The 27,960-nt window shown below is 39.7% G+C and overlaps 1 protein-coding gene across 5 annotated transcripts in view; it reads right to left on the reverse strand.

Annotated features, from left to right (window-relative positions):
* Positions 1-27,960, reverse strand: part of ARID1B (AT-rich interaction domain 1B) — a 243,544-nt gene that overhangs the window by 51,914 nt on the left and 163,670 nt on the right. For all 5 annotated transcript variants that reach the window (XM_031056279.1, XM_031056276.1, XM_031056274.1 and 2 more), the window contains 2 exons: positions 14,207-14,386; positions 7,565-7,892 (listed from right to left, as the gene is read on the reverse strand). In XM_031056279.1, coding sequence (XP_030912139.1) covers positions 7,565-7,892; positions 14,207-14,386 — 508 coding nt within the window. The remainder of the gene's footprint in view (positions 1-7,564; positions 7,893-14,206; positions 14,387-27,960) is intronic.

Raw genomic sequence — 27,960 nt, forward strand, 5'->3', positions numbered from 1 at the left:
CAATGAATGAAATACTGCATTCCTAATGTCCTAAAGATCATATTTTAAGGTACAGAATTTCTATGTAACCCAGAGGCAGAATGTTAATAAGCTACACAGTCCTACACTACAATTTTGTTTCAAAATAATTAGTCTTTCTACAGAGAGCCATGAATCTCCTAAACACCCAAATCAAGCCAAAAATAATCTTGACACAATAATAATTGAATTAGAAGTGTCTCTGAGGTAAGTGAAAATTCTCATTCATGACTAAAAATCATGCTTCCTTCCCAACACACTCCTTCTTTCACAATTTAAGAATGGTTACTCTCTGAAGGAGGAAAAGAGTAGGACTCTTGAGGTCTGTGGTTAATCTCTAATGGCATGAACAGCATACAGCAGTTGACTTGATTGATGAGTCCAAAGAAGAAAAAAATGCCTCCCCAAATCACTGGTTGCCTGCAAGAGCTCTGCAGCATGGTGACAACGAGGGCTCCAAAATGATGGATTTACCTTTTAGAAAAACAAAATTCCAGATAAAAATGTATTTCTCTTAGTCTCCCACAAGAAATGGCTTTGGTTAGCTCAGCATGTAAAGTTTCTTCCAATCCTTACACAATTTTATCAGCAATTTTGAGCTGATCCATAAAATGCATCTCCATTTAAATAAAACAATCACAGAAGATTTCTAGCTCTCCCCTTACAATAATAAATACATATAAGCTGAGCTGAACTTCCTCCCTCCTAATACATTATAGAACAAACCCATACATGAATCTGCTTTGCAAAGCAAAACATGAGGAAAAGAAAAAAAGAAAAAACAAAAAAATCAGCTTGATACAAATGACTATTTCTCATGCAGAGGGAAGAAGCATGGGTCCTTTAGACGAGAAATATGTCAATGCTGGTTAATAGCTTCCTTAGAAATTACAGTTACAGTAAGCATTAGTATTTGGACTTTTTACCCCTTAAATCACAGAGAAGCCTAGCATGGGGAGAAGATATTCCAGCTATTTCTGCATCTCCTCCAACCTCAGGTGGAGCCAGCACTGGAGTATTTGGGGTTCACAGAGACAATACAACTAGTTAGGCCAAGAAGCAAAACCACTTCACCCTGCTGAATCTACACACGGCCTTTATTTTGGAAGCCAAATTTAGTTTCATGGACTGAAAGTACCACCAGGATATTAGAACAGCACTAATTGAAAGCAAAGTGGGACTCATTTCAGGGTGACCCACCAAGATCTCTAAAGGAAATCTGTGATTGTTTGGAGGAGCAGAGCAAAGGGGAAATGACTGGACAGCTTGAGCCTGGAGAACTGTGAATGGCCTGAATTTGAAGAGGAGCAACTCCTTCCCTGTGACTGAATGTTAAATAAAAGACCCAGCAGAAAGAGCCTTTCTTGCCAGGGGCTTATTTCAAAGGCAACAGATAACGCAGGCACTGGCTCCAATTATGGCTACCAGTCCTATCTTAGCCTAGTTTACTTTGGGGATTTCACAGCTGGCAGCCTTTCATCTAGGAGTAGCCTGGTTTGAATAAGCAAAGAAACTTGAATGAGTACTTAACCTTCCTGCACTCCACTGAACTTCCCAGCAGAGAAGAACAGCACCTCCAAGCTTAAGGGGAAAAGGGAAAACAATGGAAAATATATACTCTCTCCAGGGATTAAAGATGGTAAGTTTTACTGGAGTGCTTCAAGACTTCCCGCTACAAAACTGCAGCTTTCAAAATCACAATTAGAATTTTAAATCCAAGTTTCAAGATCAAAAGGGCCAGACTGGAAAATACTGCACAAGCCTGACAGGCACTAGGATGTAAAACACCTAAAACAGTTCTGGGGTTTATTTATATTATTATTCTTTTTTAAAAATTTATTCCCCATTTCCGCCTCCTTCTTTTTCCTTTTGACATTTTAATGCACCATGTCCATTACTAGATTTCCTCACCAGTACCTTCTAGTCCATCAGCAGTGCCGCATTACCCTGCTGTTGGAGAAAATAATACAGAAAAAGTGCTTTGCTGGCACCAGCAACACGGGATTATGAATTATACATACATAGCAGGGGAGAAATGCTGATGGAAGGTTAGTGTGCCTGGATGTGTGCAAGTGTGCAAGTGCATCTATACACACACAAAGAAGAAGACATCTAGAATGCACTTTTAAAACTAATTTATACTAACTGTGTTTCTCTGTACAACAGAAATTCTCTAATATTGGTGCAGCTTTGTTTGATCAGTTTTATGACTGATTAAAAACGTACTAAATTCTTCTCACCATGCTACAATGAGGCTGTGGTATCTAACCAGTTGCTAAGCAATTTAGAACCAGAACCACATTCTAGAATGCCTAGAAGTATGTCAAAGCAATGCAGCATCACACACTATTGTAGAGACAAAACACCACTTCTCAGGTGGGGATCAGCAGAAGATAATGTAAATATCCACCTCAATTTAGCAACCCAATGGCCAGGATTTAAAATGATCAGAGGTTGCAAATAGCAAAACTGGTTCCCAATTCCTCAGTTTAATAAACTACTGGGTCTGAATCGTCTCCTCCAAAATCAATGGCACTGAATTCTAAATTCACTCAATCTATAAAAAAAATTGCTTTAATTTACAAAATTGCAACATGCAGTCCAGAGAATCATATTAAGGTACATTGAGGTCAAAGGGGCTGCCTTCAAAGATAGGATTGCTGCTCATGTAGGCACATCAAAACTCATTTTGTTGTAATTAGTTCAGGTATTGATAACTGTAGTTGTACAAACAAAAGGCTCATTTTAGCATCCAGTTGGATGCACATTTTACAGCCAGCTAGCACTGAATTACATTTTCTAAGGCCACACTACTAACAGCATCCAAGCCAGCCATTTTACAACTATGTTTTTACCTTTCCATATACTACAGTCACACTTTCAACTGCTAAGAAGACATGCTCAGAATGACACTCACTGCTAGCATGAGAGATGCTGAAAGTGATGGTGACAAGCATCTAGCTCTAAAGATGGCTGTTGACTTTGGGTGCCAAACTGATCATCAGTTTTAAACGGAGAACTTGCTGTAGGAAGCAAAAGCTCACAGACAGTGCAGACATAGTCCTGCAAAGGTTCAAACTGAGGAGCTCAACACTGGCTGGTACTAGAAGATATTGGCTAAATTTGCTGCCTTTCACATCAACAGGGAAAACAGTACCTCATTTCCTTAAAACTGTTATTACTGAAGGCTTATTGTGATGCAGTTTTGTACACACAGAAACATTTGTCTATCACCACAAATATATGTGCTGTTCTAAGAATCACAGTGTGATAAAATATCTTCTGGAGCCACCTGGTCATTTAAGGTCTCCTCTGGGTTCTAAGTCTCCTGCAGCAGAACCAGCCCTTGGGGTTTCAATCAATGCCAACTTTCTTCCCTGGATATATTAGGTCTTCAACATACAGTCCTCACCAGTCAATGGTTATACTGAGACCAAGACAAGACAAATATAAAAAGGAAAACACTGTTTTCTAGTTCCTTCACACTCTCCTCCTGAAAATAAAGTGAATTACTACACAGGATACTAGAGATTTATTTAACGTTGCCTGCTGTGAACTTTTACTCAGAGCAAGCTTGAACACTCTGGGTAGCCTGAAACAATGAAGAGATTCAATGAAGACATCTTAAAAACACCTTACTTTTCTCTAGCCTGACACAGCAGTTATCATTTGGGAAGCCCTGGCATGCATGCACAAGACAGCCTAGCACATCATAAGATTTTAGGTTACAGGGAAGGTATTATGTAGTTGTATAAATTAATCTAAGCTCAACATAAAGCAGACCTCAAGATGAGGTCAAAGGCTAATTCAAATGGTGTAAACCTAGTATCTTCCACAGCCACCACTTTAATTTATATGATTTTATTCTAATGAAAAGGGTGGTCGTCTGCTCTGAGGATGATACCTAGGTAAAACTGGCTGACAGTCAGATCCTGATCATCCTTCTCTGCTTAATGAACATTGATTTTGTGCCCCAGTGGAAGAGATTTTTTTGTTCTGATGCATGCCATTTAAATTCATTTTATGCTGCTGCTTAGTGTGGCTTGGCAAGGCAGAGGCAAACCAGCGTTCTGTGTCTAAATGAGACTCCTGAGCTGGGAAAGGACAGATCCTGTGGATTAACAGCTGAAGATAAATTTCTCTTCCCTATTGATACTTGGCTACTGAATCAACAAGTTGACCTTGAAGTGGATCACAACCAACTTGAACAGAAATAGTACTGTGTAACCATGACTATGACACAACCATTTGATTTTATTCTTAATTCTACACAGAGGAGGGTGCTTTATAATAATAAGAATGCAACACTTTCTGAGCTCCACAGCTCAATCTTATAAACTCAACACACTCAAAGAAAAAGGCTGGGCACTGTCCATGCATGTTGGCATACAGGAGTGGATGTCTTCCCAGTTAGGTAAAGTAGTGTGGTGGGAGTGTTCTCCCATTTCATTAAGCTTTGGTTTTTGAACTGGATAACCAGTAGACTTGTGCTCTATTTTTTTTTCTTTCTGCATTTTCTGTACATATATAAGAACAATGTTATTAAGGGGAAAACCAAACTAGCAGCTACAGAAAACTGCTAATTAAAACTTGTTACCTGCCATGACAGCAGCAATAATTTGGGTATTTAAGATTTCCCACAGAGGCAACAACTGGAATAACAGGATGGTAGAGAAGTCCATAAGAGTTAAATCTCAGGTGAAGATGGACTTGTTTGTGAGAGAGCAATAGGCTGGGAGCCAACATAGACACTTTCTCCCAGTTCTGTAACTTGTGATATGGTTACAGAAATCAGTGTGGATGACTCTGGTGAGAAAACAGTAGTTGCACTTCAGGCAAATGTTTTGCAAGGGATACTAAGCGCTCCTAAAAATTCTTCTAGAGACTAATTTTTCAAATACACGCACAATCAACTACAGTGTACTAAAACTTCCGGGCAAATCCCATTAAGAAGCCCTGTAATCACTCCTGCACTACATCATCTCTCAGAAAAGGATCACACTTTAGGGGTTGCAGTTCTCTGCCTAGGCAATAGTGACAATACCACCAAGTCCAGAAAATGTGGCTGCACGCACTGCTGCAGACAAGAACACCAAAAATGAAGAGAAAAATGGTGCCTGGGTCAGGAAAGGAGACAGCTCATTCCTTCTCAGTGATGTGGTTCTTCAAGTCCCTTTTAGGCACAAAAATGGAGCTGTGCCAAAAGCTGTGCAGGTGTGTTGAGTGAGTGACGTGTAGATTTTCATTGTACTGTCACAGTGGCATTAGCAAAAAGAATCCAAAAAACTAAAATCCCCTCTACAATGCAAGTATTTCTGTATCTTTCATGTGATTTTTATATTCCTTCAGCAGCCAGATGGGATGTTCACAAACATTTTCAAAAAATGCCAAGCTTCCACAGCAAGTCCAGTTTACATTGCTGCCTACCCGTACTGGGCAGGCTGGTGTGCTGAGGGAGCCTGAGTGCTGCCATAGTTCAGGGGCTGTGAAGAAAACATGGTGTGTCTGCCAGCTCCAGACTGGATAAACAGGTGACCTAGTGTGTGGTGGCCTGAAGCAGAACCTCTCTGGGTTTGATCTGTATCCCAAATCCAAGTCAATGTCAAATACATTCCTTCCATATTTGTGTCTCAAGGACTTGCAGGAATAGCCAAAAGCCATTGTGCTTTCTCCTCTACAGTTGACTTGAGATCAAAGAGGAAAACAGTGTACTTGCAAACCCCTGGCATGAAAGCGGTGTGGCAAGTTCCTCACAATTTGCAGTTTATATATAACCCTTTCGCCAGTATTTGTGATAGAGATTCAGTGACTGCTCAGCTCTTCCATAGGTGCTGGATCACTGGAATGGGCAGCATGTGATAGGAATACTGCCAAATGGTGCAGTTTTGTCCAGTCAAAGCTAGAAAGAAAAAGCAGTTCTACAAAAGTTGCATGGGAGGAAAATGTGAGATAGAAGTGGCAATCATTTAACCCAGTTTTTGATCAAACATCACACACTCTGCCCAACGTGTAAGTTGAATCACAACCAAATGCTTTCCACTTAACACAAAGTCTTTTCTTGCTGTCAAGACCAACAAACGTGAGCTTTTCCTTTCATTCTATGATTATAGAGAAATCCTGCTCCTGCAGCTGCAGTGATGGCCTATTTATTCCTTCGTGCCTGACCTATCAGCTTATAGCCTAAACCAGACAGACTGAAGCAGACTTCCATAAATCCTACTAGACAGGTCTGTTGAAACAACCAACAGAAGAAAGGGACTGCTGGTTCACAGATATCTGCTGGAGTATGGTCTGCTTTAAAGGAGCCTGTTTCTATTTTACTGAGCAAGAACATGAAGTACACTAAATTAACTGTTATTGTTTTAAAAGTTTGCTGCTGGTCATCATTAGTAGCCACCTGCCTTTTAAGCTCTCAACACAAGAAAGTAACAAACACAGGGACACACTGGCTTCGTATTTCTTGTTTAACAGTGCATCTTGGAATAAGAGCAAATCTAGTGTCCCCAAACACTGGTCTTGAATGATAAATATCTGGATGAATGTATGTGCATCTGTGTATGCACATGCATAAGTGCAGTGAGCAATGCACACACATATGAACACATTCACCAGAAGAGTGCAACTAGATTCATGTAATTCTCAAATATTTTGGACCTTCTTGCAACAGAGGAAGGTAATAAATATGCCAGGAGTTATTTGAGTCCAGGGAAATGTGGATGTTACTTAATCTGAAAAACTTCACAAAAAAAAATTAATTAATATTCAGTCATTTTAAGAATGACATGGATAGCAAAGTGCCTTTTACCAAAACTGATACATGAATGGCAACATGCAGCTATGCTGCCCAAAGGGGAGACAAGAAGGCAGAGGAGGGCTCTAACCTCTGCAGCTCTGTTTGCAGGTTCTCTATTATGGATGCACAAGTGGCAGGTATCAACTCCAAATAACTACAGATTGTTTTATGTCTCCCTCTGCCTCTCCCCTCCAGCTGGTCCCTTCAGCCTGCCCTCCTCTGCCCTTTTGCAGGCCTGCTTGGGAGCAAGAACATCACACAGAAGAGAATTTTTTGAGCAGCGCTGCTGTGCAAAACATGGGCAGTAGATGCAAGAGCGGATGGGCAGCTTCACAGGTTTCCTTACTCTCTGGCAGGTGTAAGCTGCTGAGGACATGTTGGCCCCCTCTTTACCAGAGATAAAAATTATAAAAACTCAAGTTTAAAGTTGCAGCGGGCTTATTGAATGTCACTGCAATCCTGTGGGTTTCCCTAAAGCTGTAATGCCAAGAACCAAACTAAAAGTGGCCATCATCACCATTGTCACAACTGCTTTTTGAGAGGATAATTCAAACAGGCAACAGCATGCTTCTCCTCAAGAAAAGGAGATGATTAAGAAAAAGTATTCTTTGGACACACCATCTCCTCCCAGAGATAAGGGCATAGGTAGAACATGTATAAATGCACAGTCACACACCTCCACAGTGCTGTTATTTCAGAAATGACAAGGAAAACGTTCCTCCTTATTTAAACTCCTTTCACCTGAATGCATACCTGCTCTGAGCGGAGTTGGCAGCAGCCTGCATCACTGCAGCAGCCGCCTCCTGTGCCTTACGGTTCACAGTTGGCATGGGTGGGCCCATCCCAGGGCCTCCCTGTTGAGACATGCCAGGAGAATTGGGGGTCATACTGCTCATGTTTCCAGGAAATGGTCTGCTCTGCATCCCAGCTGATGGCATCCGTCCCAGGGGCATGGAACCACAAGGCTGGCTTGGCCCCTGTCCATGCATCTGACTGTTGGCATTTATACCCATGCCAGGTCCTGGGCCGCTGTAACTTGTGTTGGGGACACCGCTGTACGTCGGTGGTCTGGAGTAGTTTCCTGAACAAAATGATAAAAAGCACAGAGAAAAACATTAAAACTTCTGAGCAAATGTTTCTGTTTAGAAAGTTAGCAGCTGCAGAACTTACACATGTGAACTAAAGTGACCCACGCTGGCCTCAAAGTCAGGACAACGCTTTTACACCAGGACAGAGAAGCAGTGACAAACTGCCCAAGGAGGTTATGCAGACTCCCAGCATGTAGGTTTTCAAAACCCAGTTGGATAAAGCCAAGAGTAACCTGGTCTGACCCTTTATCTGACCCTGATTTAAATACAAGGTCAGCCAAGAACAGCTCTTGAGCAACGCCCCAACATGAATGATCCTATGAATCTGATTTTCATGTATTCTCAAACATTTTCTGTCTAATGTAAATTACAAGGCAACAGGAAATAACCCCTCCAGAGAGTTAACAGCACAGCACAGTGTACACAACTGCTTTATGCAGTAGAGAGAGACGTGGCATGTAAGAAGCCCATTGCATAAGTTCAAGGGAGAATCTTATTTTTGTAATTTCATGTTCTCGTTCCTTTGTCTTTCTGCAGTTTAGGCAACAGGCTTCTTGCTCCTAAATGTTGTGCCCATTTAAGACAGAGATGATTTGGTATGGACTGGTGAGGATGACTGCTGGGGTCCAAGAAAGATTACTACTCTCTCCTGCCCCATCCTGCTTCTCTAGTAAGTTCAGTTTGGCTATGTCAGCATAAGGAGTGGTAGCTTACAGTCCAACTCCTCTGAGAAAACTAGTCTTACAAGTAAGCAGCAACAGCACAAAGATGCTCATATAAGCAAGTGCCTTAAGAAGGACAGCATGAAAACCTGGCTGAACCCAATCTGTGTTGTCACTAGAGTGAAGTGCTCTGCTTGCAGCAGCTTAACTCATTTGAGTGCTGATTTTCCTGCCACGTTGAAATCTCAAGAAAAATCGAGTATACAGCATGTAGTGTTACAGAAACAAACCCAGGCAGCATGAGAAAGAGGGAAAAAAAAAGGCTAAAGATATGATGGAAAACTATTTTAGGAAATGTATCACATTGCACTACTCAGTCATCAGTTTTGACTTGTCTTCATTTCCATCTCATCCAGATTAGTGGAAACATGACCCATTCCCTCCCTGTGGGATGCCACAAAACAGAGTTTCCTCACTACTCTCAGATATTCCCACGCTTATTTGAAGGCAGAAGTCCTTGGACTCTTCCTGTGATTGTGCAGATCAGACATGCCTCTCCTCAGGCCTCAGCTACCAGGCAGAGGAGTTGGTGGCATCCAACTCCTGTTTGTATTTGAAATGAATATATTCATCCATCATTTGAATGCACACATAATTAATTCATATGCTTCTGCTGCTGTGCTTTTGCTAATCTTTTCCTCTCCAGTCTGTTACTGACTCACTCTACTACAAGGTCTCCTTGGTGAGAATGTATGAGACCAACGCTTCCCAAGGAAATGAAGCAACCATCCTCTTCTGCTTTAAAATCCAAGTTTCTGCCTGGGGGTCTTCACAGAAGGATCCCCAATGTGTGGTTCAGCGGATATGAAAGGCTCCAGATTCAGCTTTATGCTGTCTTAAGACTGCCCTGTCACTTCTCCTCCTCTTCCAGGCTTGGCTGCTGGCAGCTGACTATTCTCTATTCAGTGAGCCATCGCCCCCAGCCAGAGTTTTAGTTGCTGAGACCGGCTCAAGGCATGCATCTGATCTAGCATAAGTGACTACAGACTGAAGGGTTGACTAGTTTCACACTGCTCTGCTATGTGTTACAGGCAACAGCACACAACTTGGATGTTGCTCTGGGTTTCCAGCTGCTTTGAGCAAAAAAATGTAATACAGCAGGATGGTGTATATGTGCACTCAAAGATTATGCACAGCAGTTAGCACATCTTATGTACATGCTATTAGTAACACTACTTCCCAAAGTGAAGCAAATTCTCTCCCTACACTAGAAGACCTGATATCCATGATCACTGGGAGCTACTGTCAGTCCAATTTACATAAAGCCAATTTGTTTTGTCATTTAGGGTCTACAAAGTACATTCAGCAGCATGTGTGGAGAAGCAAACACCAATGCTAAAACACTACTGCTGTTTTCGTGCTATTTTGAATTGGGACAATAAAATGTAATCTTATGTGCTTTGGCTTTTCTAGCATACACACAACACAAAAAAACAGTGGAATCTTCTCCATAAAAATATGTGGCTCAGTTAAAATAGCTCCTAATCGTTCATCTTCAGGGATACAAGATGCACAGGGAAGTCGTAAGTTTTTAGTAAAGAAAACAAGTTTCAATGTTTTTTTCCATCTTTTTCTTTCCCTAAGCATTTCCTCAATACCTCAAACACTAGCTATTCTTATACCTTTCCCAGACCACAGGAAAAAAAAAAAGGGCAAAATAAAAGCCAAACAAAATACAAGAGGAATTGCCAGGAATGAGGAGTGCAATCTTATTTCCATGTTTCTCTAATAGATTAGTAATTTGTTGGCAGTGGCTTTGACAGAAAACAGATGGATGCAGCATTAAACACAATGAATGCAGCAGATGCTAGGCCAGCCCACATCAGCTGGACGTGTCAGGCAGCCAAGTTCAAGAGCCCACACTTTTCAAGTGGGTACAAGCCTGGCAACAGCGGCTGCACAGTACTACTGAACAACTCCTCCCCTCCATATCTGAGGGATTTTTGATTCCAACTCCCCCTTGGCAGAGTAGAATTGTACCAAGAGAGACAACATCTCTAACGCATGAGAAAAAACAATGCTGTAACAGGAATCAAGAGGGGAGAAAAAAGTGTAATGATGATAAAGTGCAAAAAAAACTGACTAACAACCTGCCAAAGACAGATGTTCATACTTACTGCTGAAACTCTGGTCCACTTTGTTCAGGTTTGCTGAACAAAGTGCTCTGAGATCTTGCCATTTCTAGACAAACTAAAAAGAGGGAGATTTGAGAACTACCTGTTAGCTTTCCTCTCTGCTTTAGACATAGATCAGATTCACCGTATTAAAAAGAGCATCTTAGAATAGCTCTAGAATTTTTTACATGTGCGCTTAACCATCAAGCTATTCTTCTACAGCCAATTTAAAGGTGTTGTTCTGAATTCCTCTGAACTATTTCATCTAGGGGACTTCAGTAAGATACAGCTGATATTTAAGTCTTAGCTCCACAGACTTTTGCATAAATGGGTCTGGATTCAGAGGTCCAAACCCTCAAGATACACAGGGCATCTCATCCTTAAGTGCTACCATTTTAATTAAAATCAGTAGGAACTAGATACAAAATGCTTTTGTGAAATGAGTCCAACAGTAAAAGCACAAATACTCAATTCATACTACTTTATCACAAGCAAAAGGGGGTTTAACTTACAGTGAAGCTCTGGGGTTGCGGTTCAAACAAATTCAGTACCGATTTCTCTCTTTGTTATACCCCAACAGAACAGCTTTACTGCTGAATTGAGTAGGAAAGGTTAGGAAGACAGGATGCATTTCTGAGACATTTTACTGATTTCACAGGAAGCTTTTCTCTGCCCCAGTCTTAAAAGATCCAACTGACTACGGCATCTGACTGCTCTCCAGAGTGCATTTAAGGGACATTTTGCTGTGGCAGCAGTCTGATGCTCAGGTCATAGACCAGAGCTTCATTAGCCCTTGAGCTAGATGTTGCCCAAAAACAAACCAAATAAATTCTTTCAGTAACAACCTCCATCCTCACTCTGCTTTTTTTTTTTTTATTTAATTCCTGGGGACAGGAAAATGCTGGGATTTAATAAAAAATTAAAATTAATCTTCTGTACTGTATGCTCCTGTGTTGTATCCCAGACACACAGAAATGTGGAGCCAAAGCCATTTATTATTTTTGTCGGAAATGGTTTCAAAGAACTGGACTAGGACCCAGTACAGAACTGCTTCCTGGGAAAATATATTCTGCTCTTATTATAGTTCTAATTGTCATGTAAACACATGAAAATCAAATAAATCAACCACAGGCATGAAATGGATCATTCTGCTTTCATGAACTGGGGGCTAATACTTCCAGTCCAAACTTAATGGTGTAGTCTTTACTATGGTGAGCAATTCCACTGCACAGAGGACACTAGCCTTGAGCAATTGTTTTCAGGACAGCACATAGTAAAATCCAGTATTCAAAGCCGAATCAAAAGCTTAGTGTTCAGAATGCTTTGATGCATATATGAAAATACAAGTAGTCCTGTCAAACCCAGCCTAAGCTTAACAATATTCTGGAAGAAGGCCTATGTGAACAAAACATGGAAAGCAAATCAGATCTGTGAGAATTACTTTAGTTTAATAATTTAAGAACTTGGTTTCAACCCAGGTAATTTTTAATATATTTCCTATTTTGGCAGAAAAAGGCAAATGGGATAACATTATTATATATTCATCATTGCTGGCATATGATTATGCTTTGTAATAGGGTATGTTAAGAGTTGCAATTATGGATTACTTTCATTTAAAATGAAAAAATGCTATTAAAACCTTAAGTCCAGGTAAACACATAACTTGGAAATATCACTATCTTCATCCCTAGTGGTTAGATCAACCTGGTGTAAATGCAGTATTCTTCTGGTCTAATTGTTACCTACAGAGCTGACAGTCTGCAAGGCCCTAATTTTATGATGACCAGTGCACAGAATCACTGGTACTTTCCAAGTACTGGGAGAAGAACATGGTTTTCATCCATCACACTATTCACCAAACCCTTCTGAAATGGCCTGCTAATGACAATGATGCTCATTTTCTTCCTGTCCCTCAAGTTCACTTTTTAATAGCAGTTTCTTCCTGACCATGACCCATAAAATCATTACATAGGCACTTTCATCTACAGAGGGAGGAAAAGAACTGCTGAACTCAAGCAAAAAAAGAAAGTAGTATTTGGCGTGTTACTTAAATGCATTGATTTAGTACAAAAACCTTTCCATTCAATCAGTGTGGATGGCTAATGTTTTACTGCACTTGACACCCACTATTCCCATGGTTCGGAATCTCAGCAGCAGCAGTACAGCTGGAAGTCAGGATAGCACATCATAAATCCACTGGATTTTTTACCAGTTAAGCTAGTTGCTCACTGTGCAGATAAAATAAGCACTTGGACAGCATTTTATGGCCACAAAATGCTTTCCAAATAAAAGGAAAGTACCAGTCAACTGGAGTTAGGTAATTAATCTTCACACATGGCTATAAGGCATTACTAGTCCCATTTTATAGTTAAGGAAAGCAAAGCAGAGAAATGAATCTACTTGCCTAAGCTGAAAGATGATGCAAAAGGCAGAGCCAAAATTAGAAACTGGGGAATCTTGGCTTGTAGCCCTGTGCTCAGAACACTAAACCAAACGCTACCCAGAGATGAAACAGAAAGGAGCATTGCATAGGGCAGCAGGGCTTCTTGCAAACAAACATCAGAACTGGTTCTCAGAAACTCAGGAGACTAAAATAACCATCCTTGCTAGCACGGGAGAGTCACTGAGCCCTACAGAAATTCCCATCGCTGGCTCAAGTCCTTTCTGAGGCTTTTAAGTAAGAAAGCAACAGTAGGAAGTGCTGAAATAGAAAAGCTTTTTTATGTATCTCTAAAGAAAATACTGACCCTTATTTATGCCATGGCTTGACTTCGACTTCATTAAACCCCTAAACAGATGCATACTTTATAAAGGTTATCCATTAAAGGCAAAACAATAGACAAGTTCAAGGTTGTGCAGGGACAGAAACTGTGAATTCTGTTTTGGTTTACTCGCCCACCAATTCTGTCAAACAAGCAAAATAAAAGGAACTGTCTCTCTCAGTCTGAAGGGTTAGTTAAGATTCACAAACCATATGCATTAGAGTTCAATATTCTATTTCCACAGTAGCCACTGTATTATTATGCTTGTTCTAAGACTTTACCCTCAAAGTCACCACGCAATTTCAGGTTGGCCTTGGGATTTCATCCAAGAAAAGAAGTCCTATTTTGGGAGCGATGTTGTGACCTTTATTCCATGCTTGCTCAAATGCAGCCTCATCACAGAGATGACATGCTTGGGCTCCTAAACAATAGACCTGGCAATGCCACAGATTTTTCACTTCCTTGCCTTATTTAAGGTCGCTATTTTTATGCAGAGAAAGGTGCTAATAACAGAAACAGCTTCTTCCACAAGGTGCAGCTCCACCTTAGGACACAGCTTTATTTGCTTAGGAATTTTTTTTTACAGAGAGGGTTGTGTGTGTGTGTTTTTGTTGTTTTTAACATACATACTCACATACACAATACATATATATATATATTGTAAAAAAAATATATAAAGTATTGTATCTATCACCAGCAAGCATTTTACCTTGTGGTCCATACTGGCTCATCTGAGGCCCATAAGTACCACTTGAATTACTCTGCTGAAAGCTACCAATTCCAGGATGCACTTGACCTCCAGGTGAGGGGTGTGGTGACATGGAAGGTCCAGTTTGTTGAGGTCCATACTGTGACATTTGGGGGTTCCTCTGTATGCCTGCCATAAAACCTATAGGGAGAAAAGCACCAAAGCAAAAATTAATATTCAGGTAACTGTTCTTTATTAAAAAAAATCTTTGGCATTAAAATAAGCCATCCCTCTTTAGTTATTTCAGACTAAGAATACCCAGAAAACTGCTGTTGTTCATTCAAAGAAAACCACACACATCTCCAAGTCAGCAATAATGTCTCAACCATCAAAACCTGTACATAAGGTTTGAAAACTTTTACTTGTAAATGAAGACAGGGCAGTCCTGCTTATTTACAAATGGGTGCCATTTTTAAAATTAAAACAACTTCTAGGAAAAAAAAAACCAAAGGCAATTATATGCATTAGTTAATTAGCAGTACTAGGTGAATTTGCCTGATGACTTATGGTGGGAATATCACATCTTCAAAATTATACGTTGCTACCAAAATGCCTCATTTCAGCATATAGAAACCCACTGTAAATACTTCTCTACTGCCAACAAACTCACTAGAGCTAAAATTTACCTCTATGTGAAGACTAGTCATACCAGCCAGAAATAACAGTTGTTTTGTTAAGTGTTTGTTCTCTAGGTCCTTCATCTAGTCTTTCCCTTGCACATTCCACTGCATTCTCTCCTTTTTCCTTTTTGTAAATGTATTAATGAATCCCAATTTAACTTAAGGTTCAAAAGTGACAGCATGAGACCTCTGAAACAGTATCAAATTTAGAAGCTTCACATGAAGGAACAGAACTAAGCCTGTTAAATGAAGGAAGAAGAGGGTTTTGAGGTGGGGTTTTAAAGTTTTCATGAACTGGGAAAAATCCTGCAATCGTGCCCATGAAATGTCTATGTAGGGATGCAGGTTTTCTGATGTTTTATACCATGAAAGGTTTTAGTGCTGCTTTGAATGTTGAAGAGGATATGCTGGCAAAATGTAGGTTTTTTTTTATTATTATTCTTTCTGGAGGAAATCCGCTTTCTTTCCTGTTCTGCTTGCATATTAAATTTCATCTTTCCATTTCCCTGTGAGGCAAAACCCGCACATACCATGGGCCAGCTCTGGCTGTGCTGCCACTGTGCTGGGTGAGGAGGGAGCCCCGGGGTGTAGACACATTTCTCTTCACAGAGAAAAGCAAGGCACAATTCTTCCCAAGAACATTTCTGGGATTCACATTCTCTGAGCCTCAGAGAAAGAACATACAACTCTTATCATTTGCTGTGCCTGTGTTTGTGCAAAAGTAGAATGCAATATGGAGATTGTTTACCCCAAAGTCATGGTGTTTTGTTTCCTTGGCCTATCGGGGCCAAGAGTGTGTGTGTGTCATGACTGTCAGGTGACAGTCACGAAATTCACTGCAGTGTGTGCAGTTGTGTGCAGGGTTGAATGCCTGGCAGATTCAGTTTTAGATGTACAGAACTATATAGTATAATAAAGTAATTAATTCGCCTTCTGATATCCATGGAGTCAGATGCATCATTCTCTCCCTTGTCGGGGCCCTCACAGCGTTGCTATGCCGGGGTGTGGCACTAGAGGATGACTCTCCCACAGGGCCAGGGTGTCCTCCCACAGGGTGGCACCAAACATCACCCTCTCCCTACCCCCAGACACTCAATGCCTGATTCATGAAGAAAGGTAATTTTTTCTGACCCATATCCAGACATGTGATCAGACTCATAACTGAAAATACTGAGGTGCAGGTTGTAAGGAGAAAAACCAGGAGATGAGATGATTTTGTACCCCTTGGGCACAGTTCTTTCGTGCTGTGAACAGCTTGACCCATATTGTGCTGAAACTCCAGCTGCAAGATTTGCTGAATATGCATCAGTTTTTCCTGATCTTTGTGCAAACCCCAAGAAAAGGAACTTGATCACACCTGAACTGCAAAGTCAGAGCCTGGCACTTGCTCTGGAGATAGAGCAGACATTGACACATGACACAGCAAAAAACTGAGTGCAAAATGGCAGCTTGGAAACCGGTCTGTACTGGTTGGAAAACTCCACACTTCTGCAAAGGACAACTTGCATGACCTTCTCCATTTAGCTTTATTTTGAAACAGACCCCTTGATTTTTAAAGCAGTTCCACTCTGGGCACAACTCTTATTACAAGGCCTATGTCTTCTGCTAACAGTGCTGTAAGTAATTTAGAAACCTAATACAATCTTATGTCTGTACAAAACCAAAGCCCATGTTCCCAACACACACCATATATATCACTCTTGTGGGATCCATTTGAATGAAAAAATTTGTACTGGTCACACTAAGAATTTATTATAAAGATAATAAAGTTACTCCTGTGTCTGGTATAGTAGTGAGGGGGCTTTTTCTGTTCAGCTTTTAATCTGTATGAGGTAACTTTCCAAACATTGCGCTAGTGATTAAGGTTTTTCAGCCCCATTATTATTGCAAGGAGTACTTTTCTTAACACCACAAGGAAGGGTGATATACTGAACAGCTACTGGTATAGGAACTTCCAGTAGTGATGCAGAGGGACTGCTGGTTGTTGAAGCTAATGGAGAACATGGACTCATGTCTAGTGAAAAACATGGAGATTATCAGTTTTAACCAGCTCTGCTGTTGTCAAAAAGGCTTCTAAAGGGACCAGAGTAATAAGTAAAAAATAAGTGTTTCTACTCAAATGCCCTCTTCTTCAGTAAACTCCTCCTCACTTATTTTGGATGCTGTGGAATGGATGTGTACAGTCATAAATAAAACATGACAGGAAGAGAGGGTACACTTGTGTCCATCCAGATAAACCTTCCCACTCAGTCCTGGTAATTTGATCTGTAAGGCTTCTGGGCACAGTCCCTTGTCCTGCCTTATCCATGCTCTGGGCTGTGGCTCAGGAAACATTGGCCAAAACCAAGCTGGGGGCATTCCAGTAACTCAAGAGCAGAGATAACTGTGTGATACTACTCAAACTCATGCTCTAGCCTTAGTTTAATAAAGATGTTGATTAACACAACAAAAAAGGAACATACTCCTAAACTGCTTTTGATGTGAGGCATGAGTTTCATCATCTCAGAGGGTGTGGGATTCTTCTCAAATCAAGGCTGGCTTTGCTATTTTCTCTTGAAGGAAGATAAAGAATTAAGGAAAAGGAAACCTGAAATTCAGGAAGAATATCTATGCTATACTATGTTCTGCCACTGTCTGTATGGTACACTGAAGTGTGATGTTAAAACAGGACATGTTCTAATTTCCTTCCAGAGAGGAGACGAGTCTTTTCAGCTATAGATGAGATGTGGAGTAGCAAAGAACAGTTCTTACTGTGATCTGGATTCCATTAAAATATAGAGGAGCCTATCCTCATCAACCTCCATGAGAGCCCAGTCAACATCCAGAGATGAGTGCATGAGTTTGAAGTGTTTTAAGTATTTGCAGGAAGCTCAGATGTCTTAGAGAGAAAAGGGTTCCCGGTCAATACATTAACATTCATGCATCATAAAGAAAAAAACCAACATCAATTCTAAGAATCTTATCAAAAATGAAAGGGAGCAGCTGGCATACATTCATTTTTCCTTATTTACACACATTTTCCCTAGTGTTCAACTTCATTTCATAGCTGATACAAAAAGAAATAAATTTTCTTTCCAGAAAATTAGATTTAAGATAAAGTTTTCTTCTGTAAAGAATGGAAGTAGGATTACATTAGAGGTGCACTAGAGTAATGGCAGTGAAGTGATTCAACAGCCAGACTGCATCTGACATGTCAACTCCTGTGACAACAAGGTGGGTTGTTTTGTCTTTTAAACTGCTAGGAAACAGCTATGAATTAAGCCTTTAAAATTGCAGTGGCAACATACTCATCAGTGAACAAATCTACTCCCTTACCTTAATATTAATGATAAAAAGAGGTAGAGGTGATGCCTTACTTGCCATCACAACAAAAGATTACTTATTGAAAAAACACTTGAGTGGGTTTTGGCAAACTAAGCTATTTCAGAAGTAGCTGAATAAAGTGACCCTGCCAGAAGCATTCCCTTCCTTTTGAGTTAGCTTTTATACTACATTTACACACATGAAGAATGACGGTATTAAAACCCATTTTAACATTGCAGAGTCATCTTTGCAGGTTTTTTTTTTTTTCCTCTCAGTGGAAGAGTAGCATACTATTAACAATCATCACACTGTAACAATAATAAAGTATGTTTGTATGTTCAAATTGAGCATATATAGAGCATTTAAATGGTCAGGTAGCATTTTATTTTTCTTCTTTATTTTTAGCAAAATACAGAGAAAAGTAAACCAAGCAATGCTTATGATAGAAATGTTTCTTCTCCTTTGATGAAGGAAAAGAAAAAATGAAGCTTCTCTTGTTCTTAAGAGCCCTAACACCTGATAATGCACATCATTTAGCTAATACCACCAATGATGCCTTTAAAAATAATTTAAAACCTTGTCCTTCCCTCAGGCATATGTATACACAAACCAGATATAAAACAGTAAATTACTAAAGCTTCATGAAATTGTGCACTAAGGTTGTCTGCACATTGACCAATACAAACCCATCTGTTTCTTGAATACTATCACCTTAGCACTACCCATGAAAAACACCCACTGAATGTGCTGGGTACTACTGTAAAACCTCAGATGGATTCTTCTGATATTTTAAAATCTTTGCTTGAATATGAAAAAACCTTACAGAAAAGTAGAAGCTCAAACAAAAAGGAAGTGACTGCAAAGGAACAGGTTATTGCATATCAGTTGATGGACAGCAACTCTCTACTGGCACACGCTTTAACCACAGTCAATGAGAGGTCTTCTGATTTAGCCAGGAGTAGTCCATTGATTTTCATGAATGAATTAAACCGGGAAACACATGCAACACTTACTCATTATAAGCTCACAAAAACTTTGGAGTTTAAAGTGCTAGCTATCATTAACTTATGCATCTGATAAATAAAAAAGAGGAAAGGTACAACGTGCAACCGTATATTGTAAAAATGAACTTACCTAAGAGAAGAGTACACTGGGCTACAGCTCTTTCTAGAGAGGCATGCTTAGTGACAGAGCTTGGGACCAAAACAACTCAGGAACCTTTCTGAGTAAGGAACTAGGAAGTTCCCCTTGTTCAAGGGCAGAGGCTAAAGCAAGGGCTATTACTAGCTAGACAGGCTTATTAGTCTGAAAATCATGGAATAAGAACAGTAGAAACAGATTGGATGCATACACTGATGATCAACTAATTAGGGAAAAATAACATAAAATCGTGTACTTATGAATCAGCTCAAAAAAATTAAGTATGTGAAGAGATATTTTCCACTACCTCTAAAGGAAAAACTTGTGTGTGGGGAGAAACAGAGAAATTTCCAATGCTTGGTATTTTAGCAAGGCACTGGTCAGTACCCTTGAGAAAAAAGAGCAAATGTTTGCACACCCATGACACAAGTTTTTGGCAGACTTTCCCTCCTCAGACAGCGGTTTGTGTTGTATCCACTCTCTAAGGATTTTCACCAGAGTACACAACAGAACTACAATGGATCTAAAGCAGTGACTCCCAAACCTAGCTCATCTGTGGATAAACAGCACTGAGACAGACATGTCAGGGTAAAGCTAAACAAATGAAAAGCATTATTCTGTGATTTGGCACCCTGTTAGCACGGCAGGATGCTGAGGAACATCACAGTGACACTGAAACTCTGCCCAGCCCACCCATTTCAGATGGCAAGGACAGCTCAGGAAGGCTTCGGACTGGTGAGCCATGTCTGGGTTTTTGCCCAGCTAAACATGTCCATAGTCAGCACCTCAGAGCACTGCAAGGAAATATCCAACAGAACACAACTCACACATTAATCAAGTGCTCTAGTAATTGAAAGAGTTGGTCATTCTCATGTAAGCCTGTGACACCAAAATCCTAAATATGCAACCAGCTTGTCTGCAGATGGTACTTGAACAAACATCTTCACATGGTGTGGTCATACCTGGAGATGTGTGGCTTCCAGACAGCAGGAGCTAAGAAAATACTGTTGCACCATTGCTTATGGGGGTGCCAGCTCTACCTGTCCATAAACTACTTACTGTCATTGGCAAAGAATGACATGGTACCTGTCCCTAAGGTGCTACTTAAAATAAACACTGAAAAGGACACAGTGAGAGAGATTCAGGCACTGGAAAAAATCTAAGCGGACAAAAATGTTATACAGGTCTAAACAAGTAACAGCAATTAAGAAACTGGTGAAGGTTTGACCCATGTACCAGAAATTAAGTTAATCAAGTGAAACCACGTGACATAAAAAACCTGGTATCTAGAGCAAGCAGGCACAAGATTTCTCAGATCCTATTTTCATTTTCCAGAAAGCAACCTTATTTACATATGCCCAGCTAGACCTATGTTTGACACACACAAAGCATCTGACTTAGCAGTACACACCACAGGGTGATGGGTTGGTGAGCATGAGTGCCTGAACTTGCAGTATCAATCTCATTTAGACAATGCAAATACCGAGTCTCAATATTCCTGTCCAGTTAACAGGCAGATAAAAGAAATAAGAAATCAAATAAATAAAATACCTGCACTGCACCAATACAATATCTTTGGACATAATACTTTATAAAAATATTTAAATACTTTATGTAAGTATTTAAATAATACTTTATATAATACTTTATAAAAAGTATTTAATACTTTAAGAAAGCATTTAATACTTTATAAAAGTATTTAAAAATTCTTATTTCTTTCTCCAATCACACTCTATTAAAAAAAAAAGTTCCAAAATGTTTTTAGGAGAAAGTTCTTTGAGAAAAAAGCAAATGCTTGCACATCCACGATACAGTTTTTGGCAAACTTTCCTTCCTCAGACATTCTCAGTTCTTCTGAGAACTCTTCTTCTTCTAATGAACTGCTCTTCTTCTAATTAGAAGTTCTTCTAATGTTTCTCCATTAACCATGAAAAAATGTAATCAAGTTTCTACACTGAGCTCTTTTTTTCAGCCCACATAAACCTTGCCAGTTTCTCCAAGTCCATCAAAGCACCACTAAAACCATCTGAACTTCTCTAGGCTAGAGGAACACTGACATGATTTCCCTTTGGTTTCTGGACAATTTATTTTCACAATGGCATCTGCTAGTATCTGCAGTAAAACCACCACATTTCTTCACATCCATTTAACAAAAAATGTTTCTTTGCTTATGTGAAACAGCAGTAAAGGAAAACATCATCATAGCAAAATTAGGATTTCCTGCAAAGATCACTGCAGTATTTCTTGTTTCCACAAAAAGACCAATGTTCTGTTTAAGAAAAAGTGCTGGACTGGTTTTATTTTTCTTTAAAATTATTTTCTTATTATGCTTTAATATCTATCTTACAGTCTCCTCACTGTTTATTTGTCTGACTGCTTCTCTTCACAATGTGAATAGCTTTGGGGAAGATGGAAACTAATGACCTAGCTAAGGTTTTAACCCAGACCCCCTAGTGTTTTACCAGCTGTGCTATTAGGTTAACTGGCTGAATCTCCTCTGCTTCTCTCTCTGATATTACAAAACCCAGTCTATGTAAGCATGCAATAATGTTTAAATTTTTCCCACCCCTAAACCTCCCTCTGCTACTGCCTAGCCTTGAAATTCATATAATCTATCATTGATAAATTAGAATCTGGGGAAGGATCAGACAGATTACCCAGATGGTAGCCGGGAAAGAAATATCCAACCTTTCCTAATGCAAACCTTGCATAATGCTCTCTGATGCAAATTTTAAGTGCTATACTGAGGACAAAGAAAGAAAGACATTTGTGGAGATGTTCACGCACAGCCTAAACAAAAACCACATTGCTCATCTGCCATTTTACACATCATTTGTTACTGTAATATACCTTACAGAAGATGCTTTTACTATGGTGCTTGAAAAATCAGGGTCACGGTGACTTGCAGTATAAAAGCGCCCACCCTGCCCTCCCAGCTGCCCCCGAAGGGAAACCTGAATTTCAGCAGGTAGCTTGGGATGCTGGAATTCATCTCAGCAGCAACATGAAAAACCTGAGGAGTCGGTCTGCTTTGCACAATCAACATTTGTCTAAGTTTCCCTAATAACGTGCACACTTAGGAAAATCATGGAGGAGAGCAAGCAAGGACCGGCATTTTACAACGTGTAATGTGCAAAGCCTGTAGGCTTAATGGTCTAAATTTCAGGAGGGTAAAATTTTGGGGAGACTCCCCAAAGACTGCTGTTCAAAGGTTCCCTGAATCAATTCATATCTTCCTTTTTGTGAAGTAAATATATTGAATATTGCTATATATACTTTGTGGACAAGACTAAAATATACGTGATGTGTCTTCTGTTGCACACATGTAAAATAAATCATATTGCTTCTTTCAAAAACAAAAACAAAATCAGTGTGCTGTCCTCAGTCCCAAAATGCCTTTGCCTCAGTCTTATTTTTACCATGATTTATGATTTGACTGATTTTTTTCCTTTCCTTGATTTGCAGCTGTTTCCTGATGAGTGTGTATTCTTTTGGGATCCTTTGGGATGGTAGGAATTATCCAGTGTTAGCTATTAATATATACATTATATAGATTTCAACTCACTGTCCTGTATATTAATTTAAAAGGACATAAAGGGTCTTAGATCAGAGGTTGTTTATCTTTACAGAAGCTTCATAAAAAGGTTAACTTAGGCACTGAGTGTCCTGACAACCATGGGGCTGTTGAACAGGCAGACCACAGGCAGCTCCCAGTTTACAGGCCACGATGGGAAGCTCTCCCAGGGACAGGGATCATACCCAGTAACTTCACATCAAGCGTGTGACAGCAACATTGACTCACTCTGTCAAGTTCTTCAGTAACTGCTGTAGCTTATCTTGCTCCCTGAGCCCAGAGGCAGGGAATTTGATGGCTGCCTAATGAAGTCAGTGGAAACTTTTCTATTGAGAAGTCTCTCTGCTGGCAACTATATAAACTCTCTCAGAATAAGTCAATTCTGCTCCCTAATCTCAGAAAGAGAATCCCCGATTTAGTTTAAAAAATGAAATAAAGATTCATCTCCAAGTCTAACAAGATTTAACATCAGCAAGAAAGAGTGCAATGACCAGCTGCTAGTATACAACATTTATTTGTTGAGAACTGACTCTGGGTTTTGATTGTACAGATATTATTACCTACTTCACATCCGACTTCTGCAGTTTTGCTGTCTCCCAGCATGGCTTATCATATGTAAATCATACCCTTTTGTCCTTAGGTTCTTCTTGCAGATGGCCTGCTGTATATTTAGCATAGGCCACAAGTAATCAGATGAACCTAAAGCTGAGACTGGCCGCTGTGTATCTGAAATCCAAGTACAGTCTGGAACCAGCATCCTGAAATGGTGATTGACTTCTTTAAGAATTAGCCTGTTTTGGCAGAGTAACATAATTTCTAATACTTTTGGGCAAGAAAGGCAGGTTTTCCTGAAACACTTAAGGGACAGACACAAAAGTATGCACTCCACAGCTCAGAGAGAAGAACAGGAACTTTTCTTCCCAGTGATGTTGATTACTAATCGAAGTAGACATATTGTAAGCTTTTTTGCTGTACATTGATAATCAAAATGGCAAAGAAAAATAGTGTGTACACATTTTAAAAACCTGCTTATCACACTGACACTACACTTCAGTGCACTTCCACTTTTACAATCCGATTAAAAATACAGACGTGAAAATAAATGATGGCCCGATTTTTTTAGAAACTGTCAATAAATTTAGCACTTACTAAGTTGAGAAAGTGACGTAGCTTTTTGAGTCACCAAAAAAGCTTGGTGCCTGGCTCTACTGCATGGCTCTGCCTTCACATATCAGCTCCCGTGTTCTCCCTGGCATCATGTTCCTACTTCATCATATGCCTTGAGATAAAAAAGGGAATCTTTACAGAGCTAGTGCGACAGTTTCAACTAAACCCTGCCCTTCCTCCTTACGTGATGCACTTTTTCTGTTTGTTGAAGGCACAGATCCTCTTATCCAAGTTTTCTGGGCATGATTTCTGCCCAGCCTGGCAGAGTGTTCCTGCATACCAGACAGAGCTCAGCTCCCCTGCACTGACCCACTTGGAGAACGCTGTGTGCAGAAGAGGCACTCAAACATACCTGTGGCTTTGCACTCTATGCATGTCTCAAGCATCTTTCTTGAAGAGCCTGAAATACTTCAGTCTACATCAAGTAAACTTATTACCAAGTCTGATTTAACCTTAAGTGGTGTCATCGTTAACATGGCAAGCAGAAGAATGTTAATGACAAGATTCATTTTATTCTCTAGCTCCTCAGTGCTCTGAATAGATCCCAAATCCCCAAATGAGCAAAAAACGTATTCTCAGGGAAAAAGTCTTTTTAAGATCTAAAAGCAAACTACAGTATCTTTCTTGTTGCAATAAGAATTCTTTGATCTATTTTCTTCCTTCTGGTTTCCCTTTTTAAGAAAAAAATAGATTTCAGGGAAAAGAATCTCTACCACCAAATGTCAGTATTAAGCCATAAATCTGATCAGGAAGTGTAGGTGCAAAACACCTGATTGGTATTCTGTGTCTTGCACATAGCAAAAACATTTATATTTCGTTAGAAGAAAATGCATGACAGTGGAATTTATGTAACGACCATGTACAAATAAGCATGCCCAGAAAACAGTTAAAGGGGAGAAAAATACCTGTATGAAATCTAATGGGTAAATTAGGGAATTTTAGTTACAGGAATTCAGTTGCTACTTAGTGTTTGTAGGGAAGCACAAAGAGAACATCAAAATGCCTGATCACATCCCATCTGTTACAACCTCTTACTGGATAACATCTTGACTGCCAAAAAAGCTATTTAAATTTACTACATTACAGCTACTGGTAAATATCACTTCTGTGAAGATCTAATACTAAATAAGGACAAGATCTGAGGATAAACCGTACAAGCAGCAGTGTCAAAAGGATCCAAATTTTGCTTAGTGTAACACCTGTACTCTTAAGAGCAAGCAGTTTTCAGGGACTCCTTGTGCCTGACTGTGATATGTTTTTAATAGAGCACACAACTGTACAACACTCCTCAAAAGCTGGATGTCAACAACGGAACAAAATAAAGATAGAACAGAAAGAATGACAAAAAGAAAAAAAATTAAAAGGTACTAGGAGAAGGTGATGGAGAAGGCAGAAACTTCTATTCAACAATTTTGGAGGTGATTACTCCAGGCACTGTCCACATAGATCTGACAGGCACAGAATGCTGCCATGAAACTGCCTCCAGCAATGGAATACATTTTCCAGCACATCACAGCAGCTGCAACAGCATCAATTCTGCTTGCAATCCATGTCCAAAAAGAAAAGTTCTCAGTGGTCCTATTTCAGCATATCTCAAGGACTAATTAAATCCTCATTACTATCTTCTAATTATTCCAGTGCTCTGGGATTTCACTCCGCAAGTCCCCAGTGGTGCATTAGATGAAAAGGGTTAAATAACCTGTGTTGATTTTGAGACTCCAGATCTATTTCAGACCTTTAGCATATCATCAGCATTATCATGAATATTTAACTATGTACCGCTGTGAAAATTATAAGGGGAAAACAATTAAAGATTTTTTAAAAATTAATTCTGACCCATATACATTCTCACTAATAAATAAGGCTTCTTTAAGTATCCCCATTATGAGAGTGCTTGCTAGAGTAATAATGTGAAGTCATTAACTGTTTTCATTAAATTCAATGGTTTTCAGGAGCTCCCAATTCACTATTTTAATATAAGACTGAAACCTGACATCTACATACCCAACTGCATAAGCATGAAAACACTATTTAAAAGCAGGTAGGTTTTCTAAGCTTTTTCAGAATTACACAAGGAACTATTCATTCCTGCAGGGGTAAAAGTGCCTATTTCAACATTATTATGACAAATATTCTCCTAACAGTGCTTGCACAGGTGAATGTTCATATAACCAGACAGAAATCTCTGTTAGTTTACAAAAATAGGAATGGGAGTATAAGCTAATGGCCAGGACAAAGGTTTCTTTTTCAGGCTGCAGCTTCAGGAAACTAATTTAGAGGGTCAATTGGGATGTGCTGGGCTTCTATTTGATCCCTAGAAATAACTTCAAACTCGTTGAACACTGCTGGCTACTAAGGACATCCTCAAACTACAGCTCCCAAAACGTTAACAAATAAATAGATACAGCTGAACATAGGGAACTCAACTGTGTACCTCAAGTATTTGCTGAATGATTATGACAGCTGCCCTACCTCTGGGGCTGATGCAAAGAAAGCTTATAAAGAGCCTTGACTTCAATAAACACAAAATATGGAACCTCTACTTTTGATCATATAAAGGAAAGTCTGGAGGAGACCTATTGGAAACTGAGAGCAAGATGTGCATCCTCCTTCCTCCCAGAAATGAAGCAAGTTTCGATGACTACCTTAATTAGTCATGACGACACCGACACCGTCATTATGGTAGCCCCAAGTCATGGTAATTGTTGGGATTCAGCAGCAGCTAAACACACTCTTGCTTCTCCAAGAGACTTCTGACACCCATCTGTCTCCACAGCTGTCTGACTCCAACAGTTCTTTAAGATGTATAGGATTTGACTTCAAGTCTCACTGCTTTCCAAGTCACGTGAGCTAAGAAATAGGTTATGTACATAAAATACATGCGATTTATTGTTTCTTAGGGAGCCAACGTGTGTTGGCAGAACTAAAACTATTTCACTGACTGGGCATTAAACAACAGCGGCCAGCTACTTGTTGTGGGACAAGAACAGAAGTGCCTAGAACGGCAGGTTACATTTACACTGAGCAGGTCCAAAAGTTCTACAGCTTGAGCAGTACATGAAAAATTTAAATATTATTTTTTAGAAGCAAGCATTTTAATGCTTATTACAAGAAGTATTAAATAAGCTATGTAAAAAGAAACCTGAGGAGCACAAAAAAATCCAATCCCCCAAGAAACTCCTATTACTATATATATGCAGTACATTACTACTCCCCTACTATCACACACAGAATGTACATGTAAAAATGTGGTCATTGCTTCATGCTGCATTGTGAGACAAGGGATGTAGAGTCTTAGGTAGGAAAACAAAAATCCCAGAAGGGTGCTGAGTAACTATGGAAAGCATGATAAAATATCATCAAACACTTTCACAGTAAAATATGTAAGTGTAAACTTAATGGTTCAAGGTGGTGGTTTAGCATCCTGAAGTGCCACAGCTCAGACTCCACCCATTGGTCAATCTTCATGATAGCTGGTAAATAACATTTTTTCAAGTACTGAGAGCAGAGGATTCTGCTCAAGCAATGCTTAGTAGTCTTTTGTTCATCCAGTTCTCTCTCTAAACAAGGAAAGAAATGCTATACAAAGTGTGAAAACAAACAACATTACCTTATCCTATGGAGTGTCCCTGGGGTTTTTGTTCTCATTTTCTTTAATTTTTTTCCTCTTTTTTTGGAGAAAGTGTATCAGAAAGCCCAGAGTTTAAATTACTGTAACAGATGCCCAAGGATCAGGTGTCCTTAGCAGCAACGATTTTCTGCTCAGGTTTTTATCAGTAAATGACAAGCACCTTCCCTTTGAGTCCCCATCATTCCCCCTCCTTCCTTTCTTCAAGTTCTGTGGAAACCAGTTCAAGCAAGCAAAGGAATCAACTAATGTAACAGCCTTTTTAAAAGGTGAAGTTTTCCAT

Source organism: Geospiza fortis, unplaced genomic scaffold (assembly GCF_000277835.1).
Source record: "Geospiza fortis unplaced genomic scaffold, GeoFor_1.0 scaffold162, whole genome shotgun sequence".
NCBI lineage: Eukaryota > Metazoa > Chordata > Aves > Passeriformes > Thraupidae > Geospiza > Geospiza fortis.